General features: G+C 31.4%; 1 protein-coding gene and 1 long non-coding RNA gene across 3 annotated transcripts in view; one reads left to right on the top strand and one right to left on the bottom strand.

The window, feature by feature from the left end:
- LOC142331707 (organic solute transporter alpha-like protein) overlaps positions 1–24,470 on the top strand; it is a 207,147-nt gene that overhangs the window by 148,164 nt on the left and 34,513 nt on the right. For both annotated transcript variants that reach the window (XM_075377744.1, XM_075377745.1), the window contains exon 2: positions 14,149–14,314. In XM_075377744.1, the coding sequence (XP_075233859.1) occupies positions 14,158–14,314 (157 nt within the window). In that variant the 5' untranslated portion in view covers positions 14,149–14,157. The remainder of the gene's footprint in view (positions 1–14,148; positions 14,315–24,470) is intronic.
- The window catches only part of LOC142331710 (uncharacterized), an 87,215-nt gene that overhangs the window by 47,607 nt on the left and 15,138 nt on the right, over positions 1–24,470 (bottom strand). The window contains exon 3 of the long non-coding RNA XR_012758066.1: positions 5,941–6,146. This is a non-coding gene — a long non-coding RNA (uncharacterized LOC142331710). The remainder of the gene's footprint in view (positions 1–5,940; positions 6,147–24,470) is intronic.

Here is a 24,470-nt window from a genome sequence, read left to right as displayed (position 1 = left end):
CAATGTTAAAAAAAATACGTTTCTCCAACGGGAAATACAGATTCTTCTGTTTTAAAAAAATCATCGATAAGAATTTTGGGAGAATCTGCAATAACTTAAAGGGAAGTAAAAGATTTGGTAAATTTAAACTTTTCACTTGTCCGAAATCTAAAAGAAAATTGTAAATAATCGAACAGAGAATTGTAATTTTAATTATTTAAGATTATATTAACATATATAACTTTTATAAGCTGTAGATAATAATACTGAACTGGTTTTTTTTTGGTTTTTTTTAATAAGAAATAAAAAAACACAATAGGAGTAGTCCAACATTTTAGTTGAAATTCAAACTCTACCATAGCGATAAAGGTAATAGGTACCATTACAAATATGAAAAACGTATGATCAGTATTTATCATTACAAACACTAAAATAAGACACTGAATTGTTTATTATTCAATATAACAATAAAATGAATTTAAAAAGTCGTCCTACTTAGTAATAACGTATCGTTCAATTTTTTTAGAATACCGTTTGAAAGACACTTCAAACGAATATTGCAACCTTTTAAAAATGTTATTATAAAGTAAAAAATTAATAGGTGAAAAAATAAAATGAAATGAATGAAAAAAGTGAAATATGTGCTTTTGAAATGTGGTGGTATAGGAGAATGTTAAAAATCAGATGCGTGGATAAAGTGATAAATGAAGAGGTGTTGCGGCAAATAGATGAAGAAAGAAGGAAATCTTCTTTGGAAAAATATAGCTAAAAGAAGAGACATACTTATAGGCCGCATACTAAGGCATCCTGGAATAGTCAGTCGCTTTAATATTGGAGGGACAGTAGAAGGAAAAAATTGTATAGGCAGGCAACGTTTGGAATATGTAAAACAAATTGTTAGGGCTGTAGGCTGTAGGGGGTATACCGAAATGAAACGACTAGCACTAGACGTTGGGAATCTTGGAGAGCTGCATCAAACCAGTCAAATGAATGAATAAAAAAATAAAAAATAAAGTACAATATGACCGAGTTCAACCTCCACACTAATCACTAGAGACCGGATTATATGCAACATAAAAAGTTTTAAATAAACATGAAAAATGCTTAAAATATGCATGAAAAGTGTCAAAATATGCAACTTTAAACAATAAAAAAATTGTAATTTTTAGTTTTTTATTTTATTTCAAAATCAGCATAAAATTAGTAATTAGTTGAATAAAATATCGATAAATTCGATAATTAACAATTATTTAACATTTCGTTACTTTTGTAAACATAAAAAATCAGAGGTACTGTTCCGCGACTGCTAAGTGCATTGTAAGAGCCCTGCAGCTAACAGGTTTGGCCAGTTACAACGTAAGATTTTATTTATTAACAAGGTACCCTACCGAAAAATATTGTAAATATAGAAAAAATATGAATCTTCACTAGATTTTAAGGAAAACATGCGATAACTGGTGAGAAATGGCTTAATATGCAAATGCATATAATCCGGTCTCTACCAATCACGTAACTTATCTGAAAGTTAGCCGAGCGTTGGACTGGTTTCATAATAGCGGTAAAAACTCGACCTCAAAATCGGTCCTATTTTACTCTTCAAACAGTTTTCTGTTTACTTATACAATTTAATTTCAGTACTGAAATTTATCTTCAAAAACTGAAGAAAAATTAAAATTAAGGTAGCCTTTTCTACTACATTTCGATCGGAACTCAATTTTACGCCAAAGTGAAATACGCGAAAAAATTCTACTAACTGTTCCGATTATTTTAACCAGATTCGGTTGACCGAGGGTTATCCATTTACTGCCGAGCTATTTAACAGCTAGTTCATTTTTTATTTTTTACTTTCCCAGCTATAGATCTATTGCTGTTGCAGCAGCATAACTATAAAAAAAACGTATAGCGATCGGACAAAATTTTGAGTATCGACGTTTCAAGAATCTCTTCCAAAAAACAAAAACGTTACAGAACTTTCAGGAAGTTGTACCTAAGTACGTGTGTTGGCCTGTATTTTAATTTATATCTCCGGACTGGCTAACATAAATTCTTCGAAGGTAGTTAAAATTTTACATATATGGAACACTGATGGCATTAAATTTTGAATAAAAAAAAAGTAGAGGTGTTTATACCGTTCTGAATTTTTTTACTTTTTGATAGAGGTCGTAGAAAACTGAGTACGATGAAAGTGCTTAAAGCTATTTAAAATTTCAAAGTTTTAAGTCGACCGGATTTACAGGTGGGAGATATTAACGTAATTTCTAAATAATTTTTTCTTCATATCTCGAAAACCCGTGGACCAAAATTAGTTGAAATTTGGCGCAAATGGTAGGCTACATATGTTAGTCGTGGCCTGATTTCTAAGGTAGAATTACGGTACTCATATTTTTTCCTTTTTAGTTAACGATAATTCTTTTTTGCCTTTTTGTATAACATTTTACCAAATCCTGCTCGGTTGAAGTAAACAATTACACCATGAAATATACTTTTAAGCCACAAAAACGAAGAGGCTAAATGGGACTAGTACTTAAAATATCGATTTTTACTTTCCGCCTACATATCGCTATAACAGACCTATAGCTCTAGAAGGGAAAGTATTGTAATCGGCCCGATTTGGGCATATACGGTTTTCACCAAATCTTTACGTTTTGACACGTAAGGAACCCAAAAACACCAGATGAAAATTTTCCGGATGTTAATGTTCGCATATACGTGTGCGTTGTGTTCGGTGTCAGCCTATAAACCACCTTATCTCCAGAATTACTGGACCGATTTTGACCAAACTCGATCAGATTACTTCTATATATGGGACACTGATGCCATTAAATTTTCAACTTAAAAGGGCAGTAGAGCAAGGTCACTCTCAGTATCTCCAGCTTTAGGTGGCCTAATTAAGGTCTTCTTCTTAGCCACATTTGTTAACCATTAAAAAATAAAAATTATTTGCAAAAAAATTTTGTAAAATTCCATCGCCACCCCCAAAAAATGTGTCGTCTTCTGCTAAGTTTTGACGTCACAGGTGAGGGGTAGAAACCCACCGGGTTGGTCTAGTGGTCAACGCGTCTTCCCAAATCAGCTGATTTGGAAGTCGCGAGTTCCAGCGTTCAAGTCCTAGTAAAGCCAGTTATTTTAACACGGATTTGAATACTAGATCGTGGATACTGGCGTTCTTTGGTGGTTGGGTTTCAATTAACCACACATCTCAGGAATGGTCGAACTGAGAATGTACAAGACTACACTTCATTTACACTCATACATATCATCCTCATTCATCCTCTGAAGTATTATCTAAACGGTAGTTACCAGAGGCTAAACAGGAAAAAGAAAAGAGTAAGGGGTAGAATTAAATAAATGAATAATCTTTAAAGTGTAAAAGATTAACTTGATCTAGCCGGGTCTCGAACTCGATCGCCTGGTCGACTCGGTACCTGGTGCGCTAAGCCTCGCGGCTACGCCAGTCTACCGACGGTATAAGCAAAATTTGTTCTATGTAAATGGTGAAAATACATAAGTTTAGTTAGTCCCAACCGTCGCCGCTAGTACTGTCACACCCGCGCGAATTAAATACGGTATGCGAGCGCGCTTTATTTAGAATCATTGAATTAAATCAGCGAAAAAAATATTGTAATTAAATAAAATGATAAATATTTTTAATTAAGTTCTATGTGTATGTGTGCGTAAACCATGCATCAGGAACAACTGTGTTGTCAGCTTTTTTAAATTTTTATTTTGAAGAGTGAAAATTCAACTGTAAATAATAATTATGCAGACGACATGAACTGTTTACAAAGAGACGTCCTATGGAACCTGCCATAAGTATTGATATTTTTCTCAATTGTAGGCCAAATATGGTTCTTGTACACCGTCAACTACACGAATAAAAATACTATTTTCACTATTATTAATAATGATCACTAATAGCTTATGTTAAATAGTAACATTCGCAATTTTTACGCTCATTTATTTTATTATATAAAATTATTAACTTCATGGTTTTTTTTTTAATTTTGTGTTTTTCTTGAATGATAATATATCAAAAATCTTTAGTTAAATTAAATAAATTTTCGTGAACAACTTTTATCTTTTTCTGCTTAGCCTACGAAATCACCGTAAGTTATTACTTCAGACGATGAATGAGGAAGATATGTATGAGTGTAAATGAAGTGTAGTCTTGTACATTCTCAGTTCGACCATTCCTGAGATGTGTGGTTAATTGAAACCCAACCACCAAAGAACACCAGTATCCACGATCTAGTATTCAAATCCGTGTTAAAATAACTGGCTTTACTAGGACTTGAACGCTGGAACTCGCGACTTCCAAATCAGCTGATTTGTGATGACAAGTTTACCATTAGACCGACCCGGTGGTATTTTATTCTTATAAAAATAACTTATTTTTATCGTATTATTTTTATTTCAAAATTGTGCTGAAGGTAAGGGACAACGCTGGTAAAGTTTTGCAATCCTTTGCCGGCTTTTTTTAAGCCAATAAAAGATAAACAGAATATGTAATCTCGATGGCCGGATAGGTATTTTTTACAACATAATTAAGCCTAAATCTTCTTCGTTGAAATAAGTTTGAACTTTTTTTATAGCATATAAGTTAAAATAGTTTATATAAGTTTATATCATTTAAAATAAAATACGCCTGACCGGGATTCGAACCCGGAACCTTCCAGAACTCCGCGACTAATTAACCAGCGATTTAGCGAATACAAAAACTATTGTATTCTTATTTGACATAAACCATTGACATAAACCAGAAATTTCAGTTTTACATTAAATACTTGTTTTATTAATAAATAATTGTGTAATGACAAATAACAATGACAAATAAAAGAAATAGAATATGTTTTATACATTATAATTAAAAAAAAAAATTTTTTAAAAATACGAATTCAAAGTACTTAACTAAAATATTTATAACAAATAACACGTTAAAACGAAAAACTCGTTTAAAAAGAATTAAGATAATTAGGTCAAATTAATATTTTGCAAATCATTTTATAATTATAATCTACGTTGAAAAAATTTCATAAATAAAAATATAATTATTAATTGTTAGAAACGAAAAAAAAAGTTTTAAATCAAACAGGCATTTTCCATTACAGGTTTTATTACGCCAGCTTAATTCGTTTTTAATAACACGTTTATTAAAAATGTTATTACGGAAATTTAACTGAGTTACAACATACAGGAAAACTTAAACCTAAGTAACAGATATTTAAGTAACATATATATATATATATGAACGTGAAAGACAAAGAAAACTCTGACGATCTTTCACTTTAAAATCCGAAGAAAATTTAGAAAAGATTAGCCAGATTTTTTGGCGAATTTGAATGATAACTGCAGCTGTGAACATTGACAAGAGATACTGAGTGGAATATTTTACGTGAAAACATGAAGAATATTTGCGCCAAGATGATTCCTAGGATTCAAATAAAAAACTCCGCAAAGGAAATTTGTGCCGATCCCAATTTGATGCCGACCTCCCGCCTTTTTCAAAAGAATACGAAGATAATTTCATCTTCGATATGTGAACCGCGTTATTAAGCGTTAAACTCTTACACAAAGAAAATGTAACGCGACTAACGTTATGAAACTGAAACTATATTCGATTCCGTGACTAGTTTTATCGTAAAATAAATTGAAAATTAATCTAACCGGTTTAGTAAACTACAACCGATAAAAACTGAAGAATAGCGACTGATAACGAGAATGCAATCGTGCAGTTATCTCTAATATTACGATGCGAGCTACGGTCCTTCCTTGAGGATAAAATAAAGCCGCAAGTTAACGTTTCCCAACGTCTACCATGACATTAACATAAAGGATACTGAATTTTATTGTATGAAAAAAACATCCCTTACCGAAAAAAGACGAATCTTTTTTACACGTAAAAAGGATAACATAGAAAAGAAACCAAATTACAGTAATAAAAGCATTGTTTTTAAAACTTACTTCAGAACGTTTGCCGGCTGCTCTGCTCTTATCATCTTCAGTGAAGGGTACTGCTTTTCTCACGACGGTGTCAACTAATATCACCAAATATCTGCTTTTACAAGTGTGATCGGCGCATTCGTAATCATCGAAAGATGATTACGCGGATGAAATCCACGTTATAAAATACAGATTGACGGATAATACATCACACACTTCGACACCTTCTGCAAAGAATAAAATATAACAAAAATAATTTAGGTTCATATTTTTGAAGACAGAATGAAAAAATATATCCGAAATCTAGATATAATTTGGCATTCAGACCATAAAAAACAAAACACAACCACCAAACAAACCAGACTGGCCCTGGAATACACAAACTGAACCGCTCCGACCGCATAAGTTCTATATCGGTCAAACAGGACCGTTTAAAAAAAAAATAATTGTTTTTTTAAAATATAATGAATAACAACAGCACCTTTCTTTAACAACCATCTCATAAATATATTCCACAAATCAGACAAAACGTTTTATTAATAAACGCATAACATATAAAAAATACCAAATCTTAACAAATCTGACCGTTATAAATTGTATAATTTTATTTTATTTTCCTAATGTGTACATTGCAACCACAACTAGTAAACAATAAGCAACCCCCCCCCCCCCCAACCACGCCAACCAACAACCACCTGATGAGATGATAATTGTTATGTATGACACGTAAATGAGGTATATTCTTATACAGACTCGGGTAGATCATTCCTAAGATGTGTGGTTGATTGAACCCCAACCACCACAGTACCCCGGTACCCACTGTATAGTATCCAAATCCGTATAAAAGCAACTAACGTTTACTAGGATTTGAACCTAGATACAGATAATTAATAATATAGGATAATTAAAGAGCTTGCGGGTGACAATTCTCTATATAGTATAACCTTTTTTCAATTTTTTTAAAATTTAGATTGGTTGCGGAGAAATAACATTTTCGAATAACCATGATGTCTTAGATCGAGAGTGTACCTGACGCGTGAAAAACAAATACCCCGTTTCACTTTTGAAAATCGGACGATGTTTGCAAAAATATTATATGAGCACTCTATTGCAACTCCCAAAACAGAGCCCCAAAGGGACCCGTTTGTTACCGGTTGATTGTGAGGATCGGTCTAGCCTCGCACGAGGTGCTCGCATTGCCTCACCACTCTAGCCTCACAAGCAGTCCCCACGGGTAGCCCATTATTATTAAACAGAATTTTTTTATTATTATTCTATTTTATTTAATCTAAATCTAATTCTGTTATTTTTGTAATATTATTCATTCATTGATTCGAATCATTCAATTCATACACAGCTCACACAGTAATAGAGACTCACAGTTCATAGTTCATTAATTCAATTCATTAAAGTTTGTGGCTTAAACCGACAAATCTTCAATACTCGTGTATATATATATATATATATATATATATATATTTATTTATGTAGTCTGTGATATTCCCGGTAACGTAAGGATTCAACACTGAGTCATAATCTAAATCGGTTTAGCGGTTGAGCTGCTATGGTGGAATAGATACATACATACACCCTAAATACATTATACTCCTTTTTTGGCAATCGTAAAATATTTATAAACCTCATGGAGATTAAAAAAATTTAATGGCCGCCATTTTGAAATTTTAAAACTTAATTTACTTGAAAATTATTAGTACATATCGGGTAGATATACATCCCAACCCAAGGGGGAAGACCTTGTGACGTTACCGGTCGCCACACTACGCCCTCCGTTCCGAGCACTGAGGGGCTTTACCGGAGGTCGTCTTTAGACCCTCTAACTGATTACATCTTTCAGTCATCAGCCAGGCCTCGGTCGGGATGCCACCGATGTAAATGCCTCGGCAGACATTTGCAACAGTAAAATACAAATCAAATTTTGCCTTCACGCAGACCTCAAACGGACATCTTCACATCCAATGGGTAGCTGTACACCAGAGTTCATTAAAATATCTCGATCCGTTATTGTGGTATAAATTTTTGTTAATGTAATATAAACGGCGGACAAGGAAAAAAGCGAAAAGTGTCGTTTGTCTTTATGAATGTTTTTGTTTATTTTCATGTCCTGAATCAGTCACTTAAGTTTTGCCAACACCTCTTTGTATAATATACAATTTACTTACCGAGCTGAACTAAAAATTTATCTATTTATTTAAAAATACATAATAAGTCAGTACATAGAAACAAATGATAAATCGCAAACCAGTCACACTATTATAGAATGATGTGAAAAAATGTTTTTGTTGTACGTAAATAATACTTAACATTTTAAGAAAATTTACACCACTAAACTTAAAAGGTTAAAATAAAGTGATAATTGAAAGAAAATTACATTAAGAATAGCTTGTTACATTTAGATAGCATTAATTTCTGTATTTTCCTAAAAATAGACTGGGAAAAAAAAGATCGAACGAGTTAAAACAGGCAAATAATTAACAATAATATAATTAATAATTAGGAAAAAAAACTTTAAGCAGTCATCCAAATTAAATATGTTATTTGCAATTAAATTTAGCAACGAATTGGTTTTAAGACTGCGAACTATAAAACCATGTTTTAAAATAGATGAAAACTATTTAGCATTAATGTGTGAAAATGGATTAAAAATAAACATTTAATAGAGTCACGTGTTTTAACAGCCTGTAATATTTTTTAAATGATTAGATCTTATGTAATAGTTAAATAATAAATATATTTTAAAATAAATTATAAAGCAAAATGAGATTAAATTACTAATTACTTTTGAGGTCAAATAATAAATTTATTTCATTACATATAAAAAAAATGTAGAGAGTTATCGATCAATAACATTACGGTTTTTAAATAACAGATATATTATCGATTGAAAAATCGATTAATTTAAACACGGTATTATAGATAAAAAAAAGCTGACAACACAGTCGTAGGACTTTCCCGTCATGCAGGTTTTTCTGCGATCGATTCGAATCATTCAGTTCATACATAGCTCAACAGTAATAGAGGCTCACAGTTCATAGTTCATTAATTCAATTCATTAAAGTTTGTGACTTTAACCGACAAATCTTCAATACTACATATATACTCTCGTTTCCGTGTGTGTGTATGTGTGCGTGTGTGTGTAGTCTGTGATATTCCCGGTAACGTAAGGATTCCAACATGGGGTCATACATCTAAATTTGTTCGGCGGTTGAGCTGCTTTGGTGGAACAGACATACAAACAACACCCTAAATACATTATACTCCTTTTTGGCCAATCGTGTAAAATATTTATAAATCTAAAGACGATTAAAAAAATTTAATGGCCGCCATTACCATACAGAACCGCTTACACACAGAACTTAATTTAAAATATTTATCATTTTATTTAAATTAATAATAATTATTTTTTATTTAATTCAATAATTTTAACAAAAGCTAATTCGAGCGGGTATGGCGGTACCTAGTGGTCACTTAAATACTTTTTTATATCTGTGACATTTACAATGTACGGTTGTGTTTTGGGATGCTCTGACCTTTTGTTTTTTTTCTATTTTTTGTTATTTATGGTTTTAGTTTCGTTCTTGTTAGTTAGGGGTTTTTTTCTGTCAGTGTTTTGCATTAGTATTGTTTTTAGTTATTTTATTTATTTTTTGTTAGTTACTTTATTTTTTGTTAGTTTGGTCTAATTGGCCTTATCTGAGTTAATTTGAGGGTGATAGTTACCGTTAATTTTATATTTTTTTTTTTCTTTTGAAATTTTGTTGTTTATACTTTTGTTTGTTTGATTTGTTTCCGAGTTTTTGTTTAAGTTAATTTTTATGCATTAATATCATTTTTTATGTTGGTTACAGCATAACAAAGATAGCCATCTTTGATAATTTAATTGGTTTATTTATTTTGTTTATATTTAGGTTTGTTTCGATTGGTTGTTTGGATATGTTTATACTAGTGGTTGTTTATTTGTTATTTGGAAATTAGTAACGATTCCGAGTCGGAGGAGGGACCACGCTCGCCAGGATATCTGTGGCGAAAAGCAACGCAGACAGTTAAAACTCAAAAGGCTCGTGAATCTAAAGTTCAAGCGGAACACAATAGACAATGTAGAAGACTGGAGCGAAAGATGCGCCGGAAGGAAAGTAACAACTAATTTCTTTCTGGATCCATACAACTACCTTTATTCAGAATGTTTTTAAAGCGTGCCACAAATTGATTTTCATAAACAAGAGAAGCAAAGAAGAACCTTAAATGAGAAAAACTTTTACTTGATTTTTGAGCGCGTTAAAAATATATTATCGGATTATTCTGGTATTTCTAATATTCTCAGAAATCGAGGAAAAATTCCCCATTTAAAACTTTTGGTAGCTTTCTGGTTTACGAGTCCTCGGTTTTGGCATACTTCAATTAAACAATCTGCCGAATGCGACTTAGTTCACGACTTAAATATCATATTTAAATATCACAAATTATCTTCTATTCGTAAAATTAATAAAATACAGTTTTTTTTTTTAAATTCCATCTGCGTAAACAATATAGATTATAGGAACGTGATTTTGTCAGACTCAAAATGTTACAAAACGAAAAATTACGCAGTAAAAAACATCAGGTATTACCACTAACTGTTAAAAAAAAATCTTTGCTAATACTTTAAGCTTGGATTTAGATGAAATACAGAATCATTTATGGGTTTCCTTCAAAAAAAATTACAAAAAGAATTTTCAGTATATAAAATTAGGTTTCGGATTACGGTTTGGTGCTAATAAAAACATGTAGACCGATATGTTGTAAATAAAAAATAGTTACTTTTCCACGCACTTATCACCTTTTTGCCAAGTGAATTATAAACAATTTATCTCCTGAAGGTATTTATTTGTATTACATTTCTTCATTTATCTTACGTGTCTGATGTAGAAGTTAATTATATTGCACCAGAAACAAGAAAAAAAAATGCAGCGATTCAAAATTGAAGGTTATGCGACACAAGGTATTAAATTAAACGATGAACAATGAGAACGGATATTAAGAGAAAGGTTTCTATGAAATTAATATGGAATAAATAATTAATCATCGCTTATACGCGTCAATGTCCCAATGTCGCAACTATTCACACGACTTACGACCTACTTTTAATTCTAACGCAAACTCACCTGCGTACTTTTTATTCATACAAAAAATTAGTACAGAAATAATAAGCGGAAAGAAAACGGGCCGAAGGACAATATGACATCTGTTATCGTTTTTGTTTTCCTTGCTATGTACTTGTACACTATTACGTAAGGGAAAGTATGCTAATCGGGTCGAATTTTGCAAGTCTGGGACATTTTCACGTCTAACAAAAAAACACAAATTTAATACTGAAAACTTCCGGAAGTATATATGTTAGAAACACCGATTTGGATGAAATTTGGCACGATAATTTCTGTATATAAGTAACTGACACCGTTTAATTTTGGTCACAGCCAGTCAAGCGAGCAGGGAAATATAGGTCTCACGGGTTACATATCTGATTCATTTACAGTCATACATATCATCCTCATTTATCCTCTATAGCACTATCTGGACGGTATTACCGGAAGCTAAACAAGAAAAAAAAAAGGAAAGAGTTACATATCTGAAAATTTTAATCAAAGGTAATATTTTTATATAATTTAAAAATATTTTCTTGGTTTTAGTCTAATTGAATGCCATAAAGGGGTGAAGAAAAAAAGGCATTTTTTTCTTATTTTGTTATTTCTGGATTCAAATTCATATATTTGAATTAATTAGAATTGGATATAAAATTCAAATATATAAAATATATATTGGATATCAAATTAGACTGGATATATTGTTTTTTATTATTTTTTTTTTACAATTACTTCCAATGGGTCCCGTACTTCAAATTTTTACACAAAAATGAGAATAATCTTTTCATAATTCAATACCTTTCTTAGGTTTATAGATTTTTGGCTCATAATATGTCCCATCGAAATCTAAATTAAACGGGTGAGACAATATATTATAATGCAATGAGCTTAAAATGATAGCCATTGATGCACGAGTACGAAGTAAGTTACGACTCGAGCCTTGGCGAGTGTCTTAAACATAGCAAGAGTGCATTAATGACCATTATAGAGAGTTGCATACCGTATTTTTTCTACACCAGAGAAAATATTGTGACTATTGATTTGAATCAACGATGGAATACATTGCTTACGGAATATTTTTCTTAAATTTTTCAGAAAATATATTTCTGTGGCGAAATATATAAATATATAATCTAAATTAAACGGGTGAGACAATATATTATAATGCAATGAACTTACAATGATAGCCATTGATGCATGAGTACGAAGTAAGTTACGACTCGAGCCTTGGCGAGTGTCTTAAACATAGCAAGAGTGCATTAATGACCATTATAGAGAGTTGCATACCGTATTCTTTCTACACCAGAGAAAATATTGTGACTATTGATTTGAATCAACGATGGAATACATTGCTTACGGAATATTTTTCTTAAATTTTTCAGAAAATATATTTCTGTGGCGAAATATATAAATATATAATCTAAATTAAACGGGTGAGACAATATATTATAATGCAATGAGCTTACAATGATAGCCATTGATGCATGAGTACGAAGTAAGTTACGACTCGAGCCTTGGCGAGTGTCTTAAACTTAGCAAGAGTGCATTAATGACCATTATAGAGAGTTGCATACCGTATTTTTTCTACACCAGAGAAAATATTGTGACTATTGATTTAAATCAACGATGGAATACACTGCTTACGGAATATTTTTCTTAAATTTTTCAGAAAATACATTTCTGTGGCGATAGGTTACCGATCGTAAGTTCTGCCTGTTTTTTTTAATATCGATCGGTGTTGTACATTTCTTCCACAGAATAGGACATAATTAACAAACGGATAAACAGTGTAATAGAGAAACTTAGTTACATATCGGTGTACTTCCAAATTAACCTCTACTTGTTAATTACTTAATCGGATTAAAATCAAAGTAAAATACAACTGATACATTAAACAATACCCGCTTCTTATCAGTCAATGGTTGAAAAGAGTAGGATTTTAATTAATTGAAACACCTGTATCGTAACGATCCTAATTATGTATGATACAGATTCCAGCTGGGGGTAATTCAAACGTTATTAATACAGCCGTAGAAAAATACTTTTTACAACTTCATTCGTGTAACATGAAAATTTAATTATTTACTAGCTACATTAATTTTTTTTTTTTTAAATTTACGTGATTTTATTTTGAAGTCAATCGATTAAGGATGGATCAAGGATCAAGGATTAAGGATTAAGTCATCGATTAGGGATGGGGTAGTCAATTAGTTTTTTGTAATCTCCTGGATCACTGTTAGGTACTAACGGTGGCTATCTTCAGATGATATGAATGATTTGTAGGGTGTATGAAAATGCCATGTCTGACCAAGATTCGAATCCAGGAATTCCGGATGAAAGGCCGAGACGCTACCACTCGCGCCATGGTGGCCAGCGGGGTAGTCTATACTTAGGAATAATTAAATATCTTGATTTGACAACGGTTTGTCATAAAAGTTTAAAATTTCATACCGATTTGTGAAACCCGGTACAATAAACGGGTTACAAAAATATAACAGTTGTAAACCAAAGGGCGATTAAAATACAGGACTATGATAACCGATTTTGGCTATCTTCAGATGATATGAAATCATTCATAGGGTGTATGAAAATGCCATGTCTGACCAAGATTCGAATCCAGGAATTCTGGATGAAAGGCCGAGACGCTACCACTCGCGCCATGGGGGCCAGCGGGGTAGTCTATACTTAGGAATAATTAAATATCTTGATTTGACAACGGTTTGTCATAAAAGTTTAAAATTTCATACCAATTTGTGAAACCCGGTACAATAAACGGGTTACAAAAATATAACAGTTGTAAACCAAAGGGCGATTAAAATACAGGACTATGATAACCGATTTTGTGTAAATTTCTCCTTAAAGGGAAATTTAAAAAACAATTTTACAACATTTTTTATCGATTTCGATTAAATATAAAAATTGTCTCTTAACACTTAAAAAAAAAAGTTTTTCTAACGAAACGTAATTCTATGTTTATAAAACCCCAAAGCTTTGAGGGGAATCAAACTTGGTAACACAACTATATCATTATAATAAATTAAGAAAGTGTTTAATAAAATAATCTTTAATTTTTTGTATTTTTTTTTCATAGGGAGTGAAAATGGAAGCTGCCTCTTTAGTGTATAACGCTTCGATAATGGACAGCACTAACGGAATAGATGTTAGGGAATCCGATATAACAGTTAAAACTGAACATATATCTAACGTATCCGTATGCCTATCCAGATCGCTACCGTCAATTGATGAATATTTTACAGGTCAGTTTTAATATTAATTTCATATATAAAAAACTAATTTTTATAAATAACATTAATACCTATACTTTGTAATTTCTATTTATAAGCGCAAAATAACAAAGTAGCTGTTTTCGGGATTTGCTCAGATCGACCGTTAAGTAAGAATTTCGTACTGTTTTTTTTTAAAACAGTTTTTTCTAATTAAATTTACCCGAATCATCGACTGCAAAACAAGGTAAAGCATTCTGAAATTTTTTTAAATGCGCACAGGTTACGTAAATGAATTAGTGACACCTCAGAAAAAACTGTCGGACTTGCCAGAAAGAAAGCCTAGTCGGATAAAACAGACATCCAACATTTCATTCATTATTTTACAAGTTTTATAGAAATAGGTTAGTAATTAATTAATTTTTTTTTTTTTTACAAACCGAAACAAATTAGCAGATGGAAGGCATCAAAACTAACTGAAAAGAAGATTTAAATTTATTATTTCTTTGTTTTTTACTTTAAAACTTTGAAAGAATGTGTAAATGAAAGTTTACATATAAGATAATTATCCAGGCTATCATTTAGTAAAGGCTATCATTTCTAAGGTTCAAATTCTAGTTACTTTTTAGTTACATCTCAGGAATGGTCGACCTGAGACTGTACAAGATCTTAATTAACCACACATCTCACAAATGGTCGACATGAGACTGTACAAGACTGCACTTCATTTACATTCACACACATCCTCTGACTACTCCCTCTGACCTCTTTACTAGGACTTGAACGCTGGAACTTTCGACTTTCAAATCAGCTGATTTGGGAAGACACGTTCACCACTAGACCAATCTGGTGCGTAAAAATGAGAGAGATTATCATTTAGTGGAAATAATCACGAAAATAAATTAAAGAATCTTAATAGTAATTTGAAAAATTGTTACGAGAATATTTCTATAAAGCGGTACGAATAAAAAACAAATTTTTTTTTTTGTATTCAGTCATTTGACTGGTTTGATGCAGCTCTTAAAGATTCCCTATCTGGTGCTAGTCGTTTCATTTCAGTATACCCTCTACATTCTACATCCCTAACAATTTGTTTTACATATTCCAAACGTGGCCTGCCTACACAATTTTTTCCTTCTACCTGTCCTTCCAATATTAAAGCGACTATTCCAGGATGCCTTAGTATGTGGCCTATAAGTCTGTCTCTTCTTTTAACTATATTTTTCCAAATGCTTCTTTCTTCATCTATTTGCCGCAATACCTCTTCATTTGTCACTTTATCCACCCATCTGATTTTTAACATTCGCCTATAGCACCACATTTCAAAAGCTTCTAATCTTTTCTTCTCAGATACTTCGATTGACCAAGTTTCACTTCCATATAAAGCAACACTCCAAACATACACTTTCAAAAATCTTTTCCTTATATTTAAATTAATTTTTGATGTAAACAAATTATATTTCTTACTGAAGGCTCGTTTAGCTTGTGCTATTCGGCATTTTATATCGCTCCTGCTTCGTCCATCTTTAGTAATTCTACTTCCCAAATAACAAAATTCTTCTACCTCCACAATCTTTTCTCCTCCTATTTTCACATTCAGGGGTCCATCTTTGTTATTTCTACTACATTTCATTACTTTTGTTTTGTTCTTGTTTATTTTCATGCGATAGTTCTTGCGGAGGACTTCATCTATGCCGTTCATTGTTTCTTATAAATCCTTTTTACTCTCGGCTGGAATTACTATACCATCAGCAAATCGTAGCATCTTTATCTTTTCACCTTGTACTGTTACTCCGAATCTAAATTGTTTTTTAACATCATTAACTGCTAGTTCCATGTAAAGATTAAAAAGTAACGGAGATAGGGAACATCCTTGTCGGACTCCCTTTCTTATTACGGCTTCTTTCTTATGTTCTTCAATTGTTACTGTTGCTATTTGGTTCCTGTAAATGTTAGCAATCGTTCTTCTATCTCTGTGTTTGAACCCTAATGTTTTTTAAATGCTGAACATTTTATTCCAGTCTACGTTATCCAATGCCTTTTCTAGGTCTATAAACGCCAAGTATGTTGGTTTGTTTTTCTTTAATCTTCCTTCTACTATTAATCTGAGGCCTAAAATTGCTTCCCTTGTCCCTATACTTTTCCTGAAACCAAATTGGTCTTCTCCTAACACTTCCTCCACTCTCCTCTCAATTCTTCTGTATAGAATTCTAGTTAAGATTTTTGATGCATGACTAGTTAAACTAATTGTTCTGTATTCTTCACATTTATCTGCCCCTGCTTTCTTTGGTATCATTACTATAACACTTTTTTTGAAGTCTGACGGAAATTACCCTTTTTCATAAATATTACACACCAGTTTGTATAATCTATCAATCGCTTCCTCACCTGCACTGCGCAGTAATTCTACAGGTATTCCGTCTATTCCAGGAGTCTTTCTGCCATTTAAATCTTTTAATGCTCTCTTAAATTCAGATCTCAGTATTGTTTCTCCCATTTCATCCTCCTCAACTTCCTCTTCTTCCTCTATAACACATTTTTCTAATTCATTTCCTCCGTATAACTCTTCAATATATTCCACCCATCTATCGACTTTACCTTTCGTATTATATATTGGTGTACCATCTTTGTTTAACACATTATTAGATTTTAATTTATGTACCCCAAAAATTTCCTTAACTTTCCTGTATGCTCCGTCTATTTTACCAATGTTCATTTCTCTTTCCACTTCTGAACACTTTTCTTTAATCCACTAATAATATTAATAAATATAGTTTTATAAGATTAATGATAATAAAATTTTTTTTAACCTAAAGAATTGCACTACTTTTCTGGCTTTCCCCTTGAAAGATTTTTATTTCAAAAACTCCGTACGATTTGTAAATATTGAATTAATAATGAAATATTTGAAGTAAAATTGATAAAAAAAAAAAAAAAACAGGATATTTAAAAAAATACAACTTTAGATACGGTTTGATTCTCTTGATCGACTGATTTTTTTAACTTTTAAAGAAACGTTAAAAGTACAACTTAAAAAATAATTGTTAAGAAAAAATGTTAGATCTCACTCGACTCCTTATCAAATGATATTTTTATCATCATATTTATAATGTACTAGTAGACCCGGTAATGCTTCGCTATTGCTAGATTTGAGTATACATATAGATTAAATGAACACAACTGAAAGTTCGATAAAACATTTTAAAAACTGAACATTACGGAACTTTACAAAATTTAACCTTTCATTTTTCCCTATTTCCTCTTTTCACATTTCCCTTTCTCTCTTTTCCTCCATTTCCCCCGCAAATCGGTGCAGCAGGTTTTAGTCTACAGCGGACAAACATACCAACACTGCCTTTTATATATATATATATATATATATATATAGAAGAAGAAAGTCTGTATGTGTATTTATTTGTTTGTTTCGTAAATATCTCGATACCGGCACCACCTAGCGGGTATAGTTTTTGCAAAAATATTTCTTTTCACGTAACTAATACATATTCTGAATATGAGCCAAATCGGACCAAAATTCAATTTTTTTTTTTAATATCTCGAACCCAGCGCCACCTAGGGGGTACAAAATAATTCAGAAACCTTCGCGTGTGTGCGCACAACTCACCAAAGTTTCATCGTAATCGTATGAATGGTATAGGACGCATACGAGACAAACAAACAAACGAACAAACATTCGTTTACATATAAACATTATATATACATATATAATGTAATATATATTATTACATATATAATTTACATATAACATATATATATATATATATATATATATATATATATATATATATATATAATTAATAAATAATTTTTGTCCCACTTGAACCTCTTCCTCGACAATTTTTTCATGTAACTTATTTAATAACAGCCACAAATTGAAAAAGAGATAAGTATCAACAAATATTAAAAAATCAAAAACATTTTTTAAATTATCGGGGGTCCCATGGGACTTTCTTTTTTTAAAAAGAATTCCTATGCCATTTAGAATAATGTTACATATTATTGGATATTCTACCTTGAAAGTTAAAGCTAAGAAAAATGGATATTTTAAAACACCCCCTCCTCATTTAGCTCCCTTTTTTAGAATTTAAAATTTTATTTATTTTCATAATTATTTATTTCAATAAGTAAAAATAATGTAGTAAAAGTAAAAATAAGCACTCTCAGCACAATTTGTGCTGAGAGTGCTTATTTATACATTCGAGTATAAATCAAGTCGGCGAAAGTAGGACTTAAACACGCATGCGTGATATGTGAGCTAAACGCAACATCAGCGCCCAATTCTCACCATTACGAATTTCAGGCGTACACGAATTCGCGCGTGCGTACGATATATAAGCAGGATTGATTCGAGACATTGATTTTTCCTATTCACCCTCTCCGTTATCCCATTATCACACTACTCTTGTGTGGTTTCTATGTTTAGTACTGTTTACCTTTCTTAGCTTCATTTTTTATCACTTTTTGACGCGTTTCGGAAACACTCCGTTGTTAAAACTTATTGTACTGGTACTTTTTATTTTTGTTAATCTTTATATAGCGTTCAGTCAACGCCCCTCCCTATAATTGACGTCAAGCCTTCTTCTTGTTTATTTTTTATTAATGATTATACTTATCTTTTCATTTTATTTATCTATTTCCTGTTTTCAATAAATTGAGGTTCTTTTTATCGTTAGGTCTAAAAAATTAATAGTTTCGTCTTTCTCTTTTTCCATCGTGTATTTAATGTTACGGTGAATTTTTTTTCAGTTTTTTCCAGAATCTTTTCTTCATTATTATTTATTTCCTTTTTAAATACTAATAGAGTGCCATCCACGTACCTAATATATTCACGAACATAAAAACAAATAATAATCTAGATTTTGAAATATACAAAAAAGAAACCTTTACAGATAACATCATAGCTTACGATTTGAATCACCGGACAGAGTATAAATTAGCGGCTTTTAGATACGTTACAGATATTCTACATCAATTACCATTAAAAAAACACCATATAAAAAAAGAATTAAACACTATTTTTCCATTAGTAGAAAATAACGAATAGTAAAATAAAAGAAAAAGATATATACAACAGTAATGGTATATACAAAATAAAATGTAAATGCTATGCAACATACATCGGACAAACGGGAAGAAAATTAAAATTAAGATGTAAAGAACATATGTGATCTTTCAAAAATCAAAAGAATTATTCAAATTATGCGACGCATTTAATAAAAGAACACACCTCAATTAAAATGGAAAAATCAACGAAATTAATTCGCAATCGTATTAAAGAATGAAGAACGAATATTTTAGCTAATTTACAAATCTTTAAATTAAAAAGTAACAATAAAACGATCATAAATGAACATTTCAACAGTCAAGCCGATGTCCTTTTCAAGAACCTCAATTATTTGAAAACAGGAAATAGATAAATAAAATTAAAAGATAAGTATTAATAACAAATAAGCAAGAAGATGGCCAGATGAGGCATGACGTCAAATTTAGGGCGTTGACTAAACGCTGTATAAAGATTAACAGAAATTAAAAAGTACTAGTACAATAAGTTTTGACAACGTAGTGTTTCCGAAACGCGTAAACAAGTGATCAAAGAATGAAGCTAAGAAAGGTAAGCAGTAATAAACATAGAAATTAAAGTGATCATAGTACAAAATATAATAGTAATTATAATCTTAACAAGAAGTTTTACTCTTGCCAACATCACGCCTCGATATAATTCGTTCTCAAGGACTGAACATTTACAGAAAATTCAACCGATGATATAAACAAGTATTCGTACAACAAAATAAAGATACAATCTCTCTCTATTAGCGCTAAAAAGATAAAACACTACAGTCATATTTTATCCTATATCTAAAAATTCTGGGGATAAAACAGAAATCCAATAATTTCTTCCTTACTACGAATATAATAAACCGATTTTAGTCGCTTACTCTGACAGTTACGATGCTAATTTTACAATTACTCCCTTCTGTAAACAAAGTGACGGTGTCATATCTAACTCAACACCTGAAAATCATCTACATTTATGGTGGATTTGACATGCTTATGTGGAAAAGTATAATAGGCTAAGCGAATCCATTTAATTCCTTCTGTTTTAACCCACCGGGTTGATCAAGTGATGAACGCGTCTTCCCAAATCAGCTGATTTGGAAGTCGAGAGTTCCAGCGTTCAAGTCCTAGTAAAGTCAGTTATTTTTACACGAATTTAAATACTAGATCTAGGACGGTGTTTTTTGTGGTTGGATTTCAATTAACTACATATCTCAGGATGGTCGAACTGAGACTGTACAAGACTACACTTCATTTACACTCATACATATCATCCTCTGAAGTATTATCTGAACGGTAATTACCGGAAGCTAAACAGGAAAAAGAAAATTCCTACTGTTTTCCTTCATAAGCCTGGCATGAAATGTTTGTTATTCTTAAAAATAGTTATCCCGTTTACAGGAGCGATTCGCGACTCTTAAATCACCTACAATAGTTACGTTTTACGACACTAAGCAAACATAATATTATTGTTTAACGTGTAAACAGAACGAAAACAACAACAAAAATAATATACGAAAGAAAAAAGTAGACCGCATAAAAAAATAGAAATGAAAGAAAGGATGTTAAGTAACAAAGCAACAGCGCTAATGAAAAGTAAAAACGATGAAAAGAAAGCGATAAAGTAGGTCAAAATATTTTTAAAAATAATACTTTTACTAGATATTGTAATTTTAAGTATAATATACTTTGAAACCGAAAGTTAATAAAACGTATAATCAAAATGAATAAAAAACCAAGCATTATAATACGTCTGCATTCGGTACAGGTAGGCCTATATGGAGGTCAACCGGTTATTCTACGTATGTCATACATACATACATACATACATACATACATACAGTAACGCATCGATTAGTAAATAAAGAATCCAACCAAGCCATGCTACACGTAGTTATACGTATATAAAGTCAGATTAAACAGTTACGTCAAATCAGGCAAGACGACTGAGTAAGGTTCAAGTTTTTATTATTATTCTTCGCGTCGTTAAAGTGAAAGTGAACCAAAGGTTTGGATTATAAAACAACCGTACCTCTACTTACTCATTTTAGTCTATCTAGCTACTAAGCTAGCTAGTCAGCCGATCGTCTGGGCCATCTACTGGTTGCAGGTTTTAGTATACATAATGTTATGATGTAATATTATCACGGACATACTGACAATCTACCGTCCCCTCCATTATATTAACCAAAGTAATGGAAGCGAACAAAAAGTATCTAATTTTATATTTTCAAGAAATTTACATCTATAAAAATAACCTTACATTTTTCTAGAGATTCTTATCGATTCGTTAATCTGAATATAAGGATATATATTTGTAATGCGGCGTGATAGTGAATTCTACTCGACAATATTACACATCACTTTCTGATTAATATCAAATCATATATGTTAATTATTGACAAAAAAATATATTTCTGTCAAACATTAAGCTATTTTATTAACAAAACTTCAACTAAAGACGTATTGCATTTTTCTACATACGATGCGCCATCTTTCATTTTAAGATTTACTATATAAACTAGAAGCTAGTGCACGGAAATATTTTTTAGTACAAAAAATGCCGTCTGACCGGAATCTTCCAAATGAATGGTCGATACGAGATCAGCAGAGCGACTTCCTTTTTACAAAAGGACTTTTTTTCAAAAATAAAGTTTTATTCTTTCATAAAAAATTATTACATCATTTACGTAGTCTATCTGAAAAAAAAATCGTTTCATCATGCTTGTAAAGCAAACATATCGATTGCCAACATTAACAGCACTTTCATCGAAATAATGCTTTCGGTTACGTCCCGTTTCGATCGATAATTTATAATCGAATACTTCTTTTAAAAGCTACTTTTTTTTTTTTTTTTTTATAAACTCGGGCAGTTACGGTTACTATAGAGTCTATCGTATCGAGCGTTATCTCACACGATATCTGTCATATGCATTTACGTTACGTATCGTAACGTGACATTTTTGGCGTCCTGACATGACATACGATTAATCCGAAAATAACATAGCCGTTTCAAAAAAAAAGCGTCCCGTGACAGCCTACTAAATAAAATAAGTAGTAAAGTGTTTTTCCGGTGCCTTTTGCATCGAGCCTATGTACAAAATATCTCCAGATTACTTCCGTAAACCCATCGGGTTGGTCTAGTGGTGAAAGCGTCTTCCCAAATCAGCTGATTTGGAAATCAAGAGTTTCAGCGTTCAAGTCCTAGTAAAGTCAGTTATTTTTACACGGATTTGAATACTAGATCGTGGATACCGTGTTCTTTGGTGGTTGGGTTTTTAATTAACTACACATCTCAGGAATGGTCGAACTGCGACTGTACAGGACTACACTTCATTTACACTCATACATATCATCATCATTCATCCTCTGAAGTATTACCTGAAAGGTAATTACCGGAGGATAAACAGGAAAAAGAAAAGAAAGATTAATTCCGTATACCAGGTTCATGAAATTCACCGTAGGAACTGGATTTACAATAAACATCATTACTTTAAGAGAAATCTAACTCCTCTTCTCTATTCCGTTCTTATATATTCGGGAGAGCGTGACATTTTAATCCAGATCGTAACAGCACATTACTGATGGACGACACAACATTGTACGAAATTTTTTAAAGAAACAACCACAGAACTGTCTGACGTAGACTGAACTGTAAACTAATCAACCGGACCTCTATTGGAAATGTAAGTCTTGAATGAAAATACTTCCCTTTTGTTCGCTGCAACAATCGATTTATTGTCTAAATATATTTTAAAATACGCGCTAGAAATCAGTCTCAATTAAAATAGCTCTCTTAAGAAATCAAATAATAATATTAATAATAATAAATATATATACACATAGTAAAAATTTGGGAAAAAATAAAAACTTCAAAATTAAGATAAATTTTAAGAAATTTCCCTTTAGAAATATTATTTTAGAATTTGAAGCCGTTTAAACAACGTAAAATTGTACAATAATTAATTTAACCCTTTACTAAATAACGTGATTTTTATGAATGAACATCCATCATATCGATGATTGTAAAACGATCGGTAGAAAGTAGTTTTACGAAATCCAATTGTAAAGGAAAGAGCTCTTAAAATGAAGTAATTTTTAACTGACTTCGTAATATATTAGCTATACACATTTTGCAGGTTTCCCAAGAATATTTAGCAATCGATTTTTTTAAACTAGAATTAGAAAATTATCTTCTTATTGGTTTACACCAACGTTAAGGTAACTAAAACATGAGATTTTTTTTTTCATTTTCACATGACTGCCCAAAAATGAGTGTAGTGTATTTAGGGTGTATGTATGTATATACAGGTGTGTTTGTTCAACCTTAGTAGCTCAACGGCTGAACCGATTTAGATGTATGACCCACCATTGGAATCCTTACGTTACCGTGTCACAGGCTATATATATATATATATATATATATATGGACGTGATTCAAAAGAAAAGGGAAATAATATGGAAACTTATTCTAAAGTTTGAAATAAGGAAAAAAGATCAAATACTTGTGCGAAAACGCTTTGTATGGAAAATTAAACAAAAAAGTTTCTAACATCAATTACAATTGTGTATTTTTTTAAAAATTATGATGTTTATTTTTTAAATGTGATACCACGAGGATTTCCTACACATTTATGCAACGAAGAGCTTCAAATGGGAAACTTTTCATCGATTTTTCAGTCCATTAAAAATAACCAATTAGTATCTTTGAAATCTCCGCCATTTTTCAGGCAGAGATCAGAGCGAAATTTTACCGTCTAAAAACTCGAAAATTAAGCATTTCAGGATTCATGTTTACAAGATTTTTTTTGGTTTATTTTTGTTCATAGATTATGTTTTAAAATTGTATTTCATGTCCTAGACACCTTTATTATAATTTCTACATCCACAATATTAAATTTAAGTTTTTAATTATCCCCTTTCTAACAGAAAGATACAATTATTAATAATTTTTCAAGATTTAATAAAATCTTATGTTACATCAAATGAAAAAATATATATATTTATATATGGTAAGAAAAAAGTGACTATCTATACAGGATTAAATCACTTTATATATCCAGTACAAATTAAACTATCCGCACGCAGACACACCATTACTCAAAACTTTTAAAAT

The sequence above is a fragment of the Lycorma delicatula genome, chromosome 10 (assembly GCF_047948215.1).
Source record: "Lycorma delicatula isolate Av1 chromosome 10, ASM4794821v1, whole genome shotgun sequence".
Taxonomy (NCBI): domain Eukaryota; kingdom Metazoa; phylum Arthropoda; class Insecta; order Hemiptera; family Fulgoridae; genus Lycorma; species Lycorma delicatula.
This window is presented reverse-complemented; position numbering and strand designations above follow the sequence as displayed.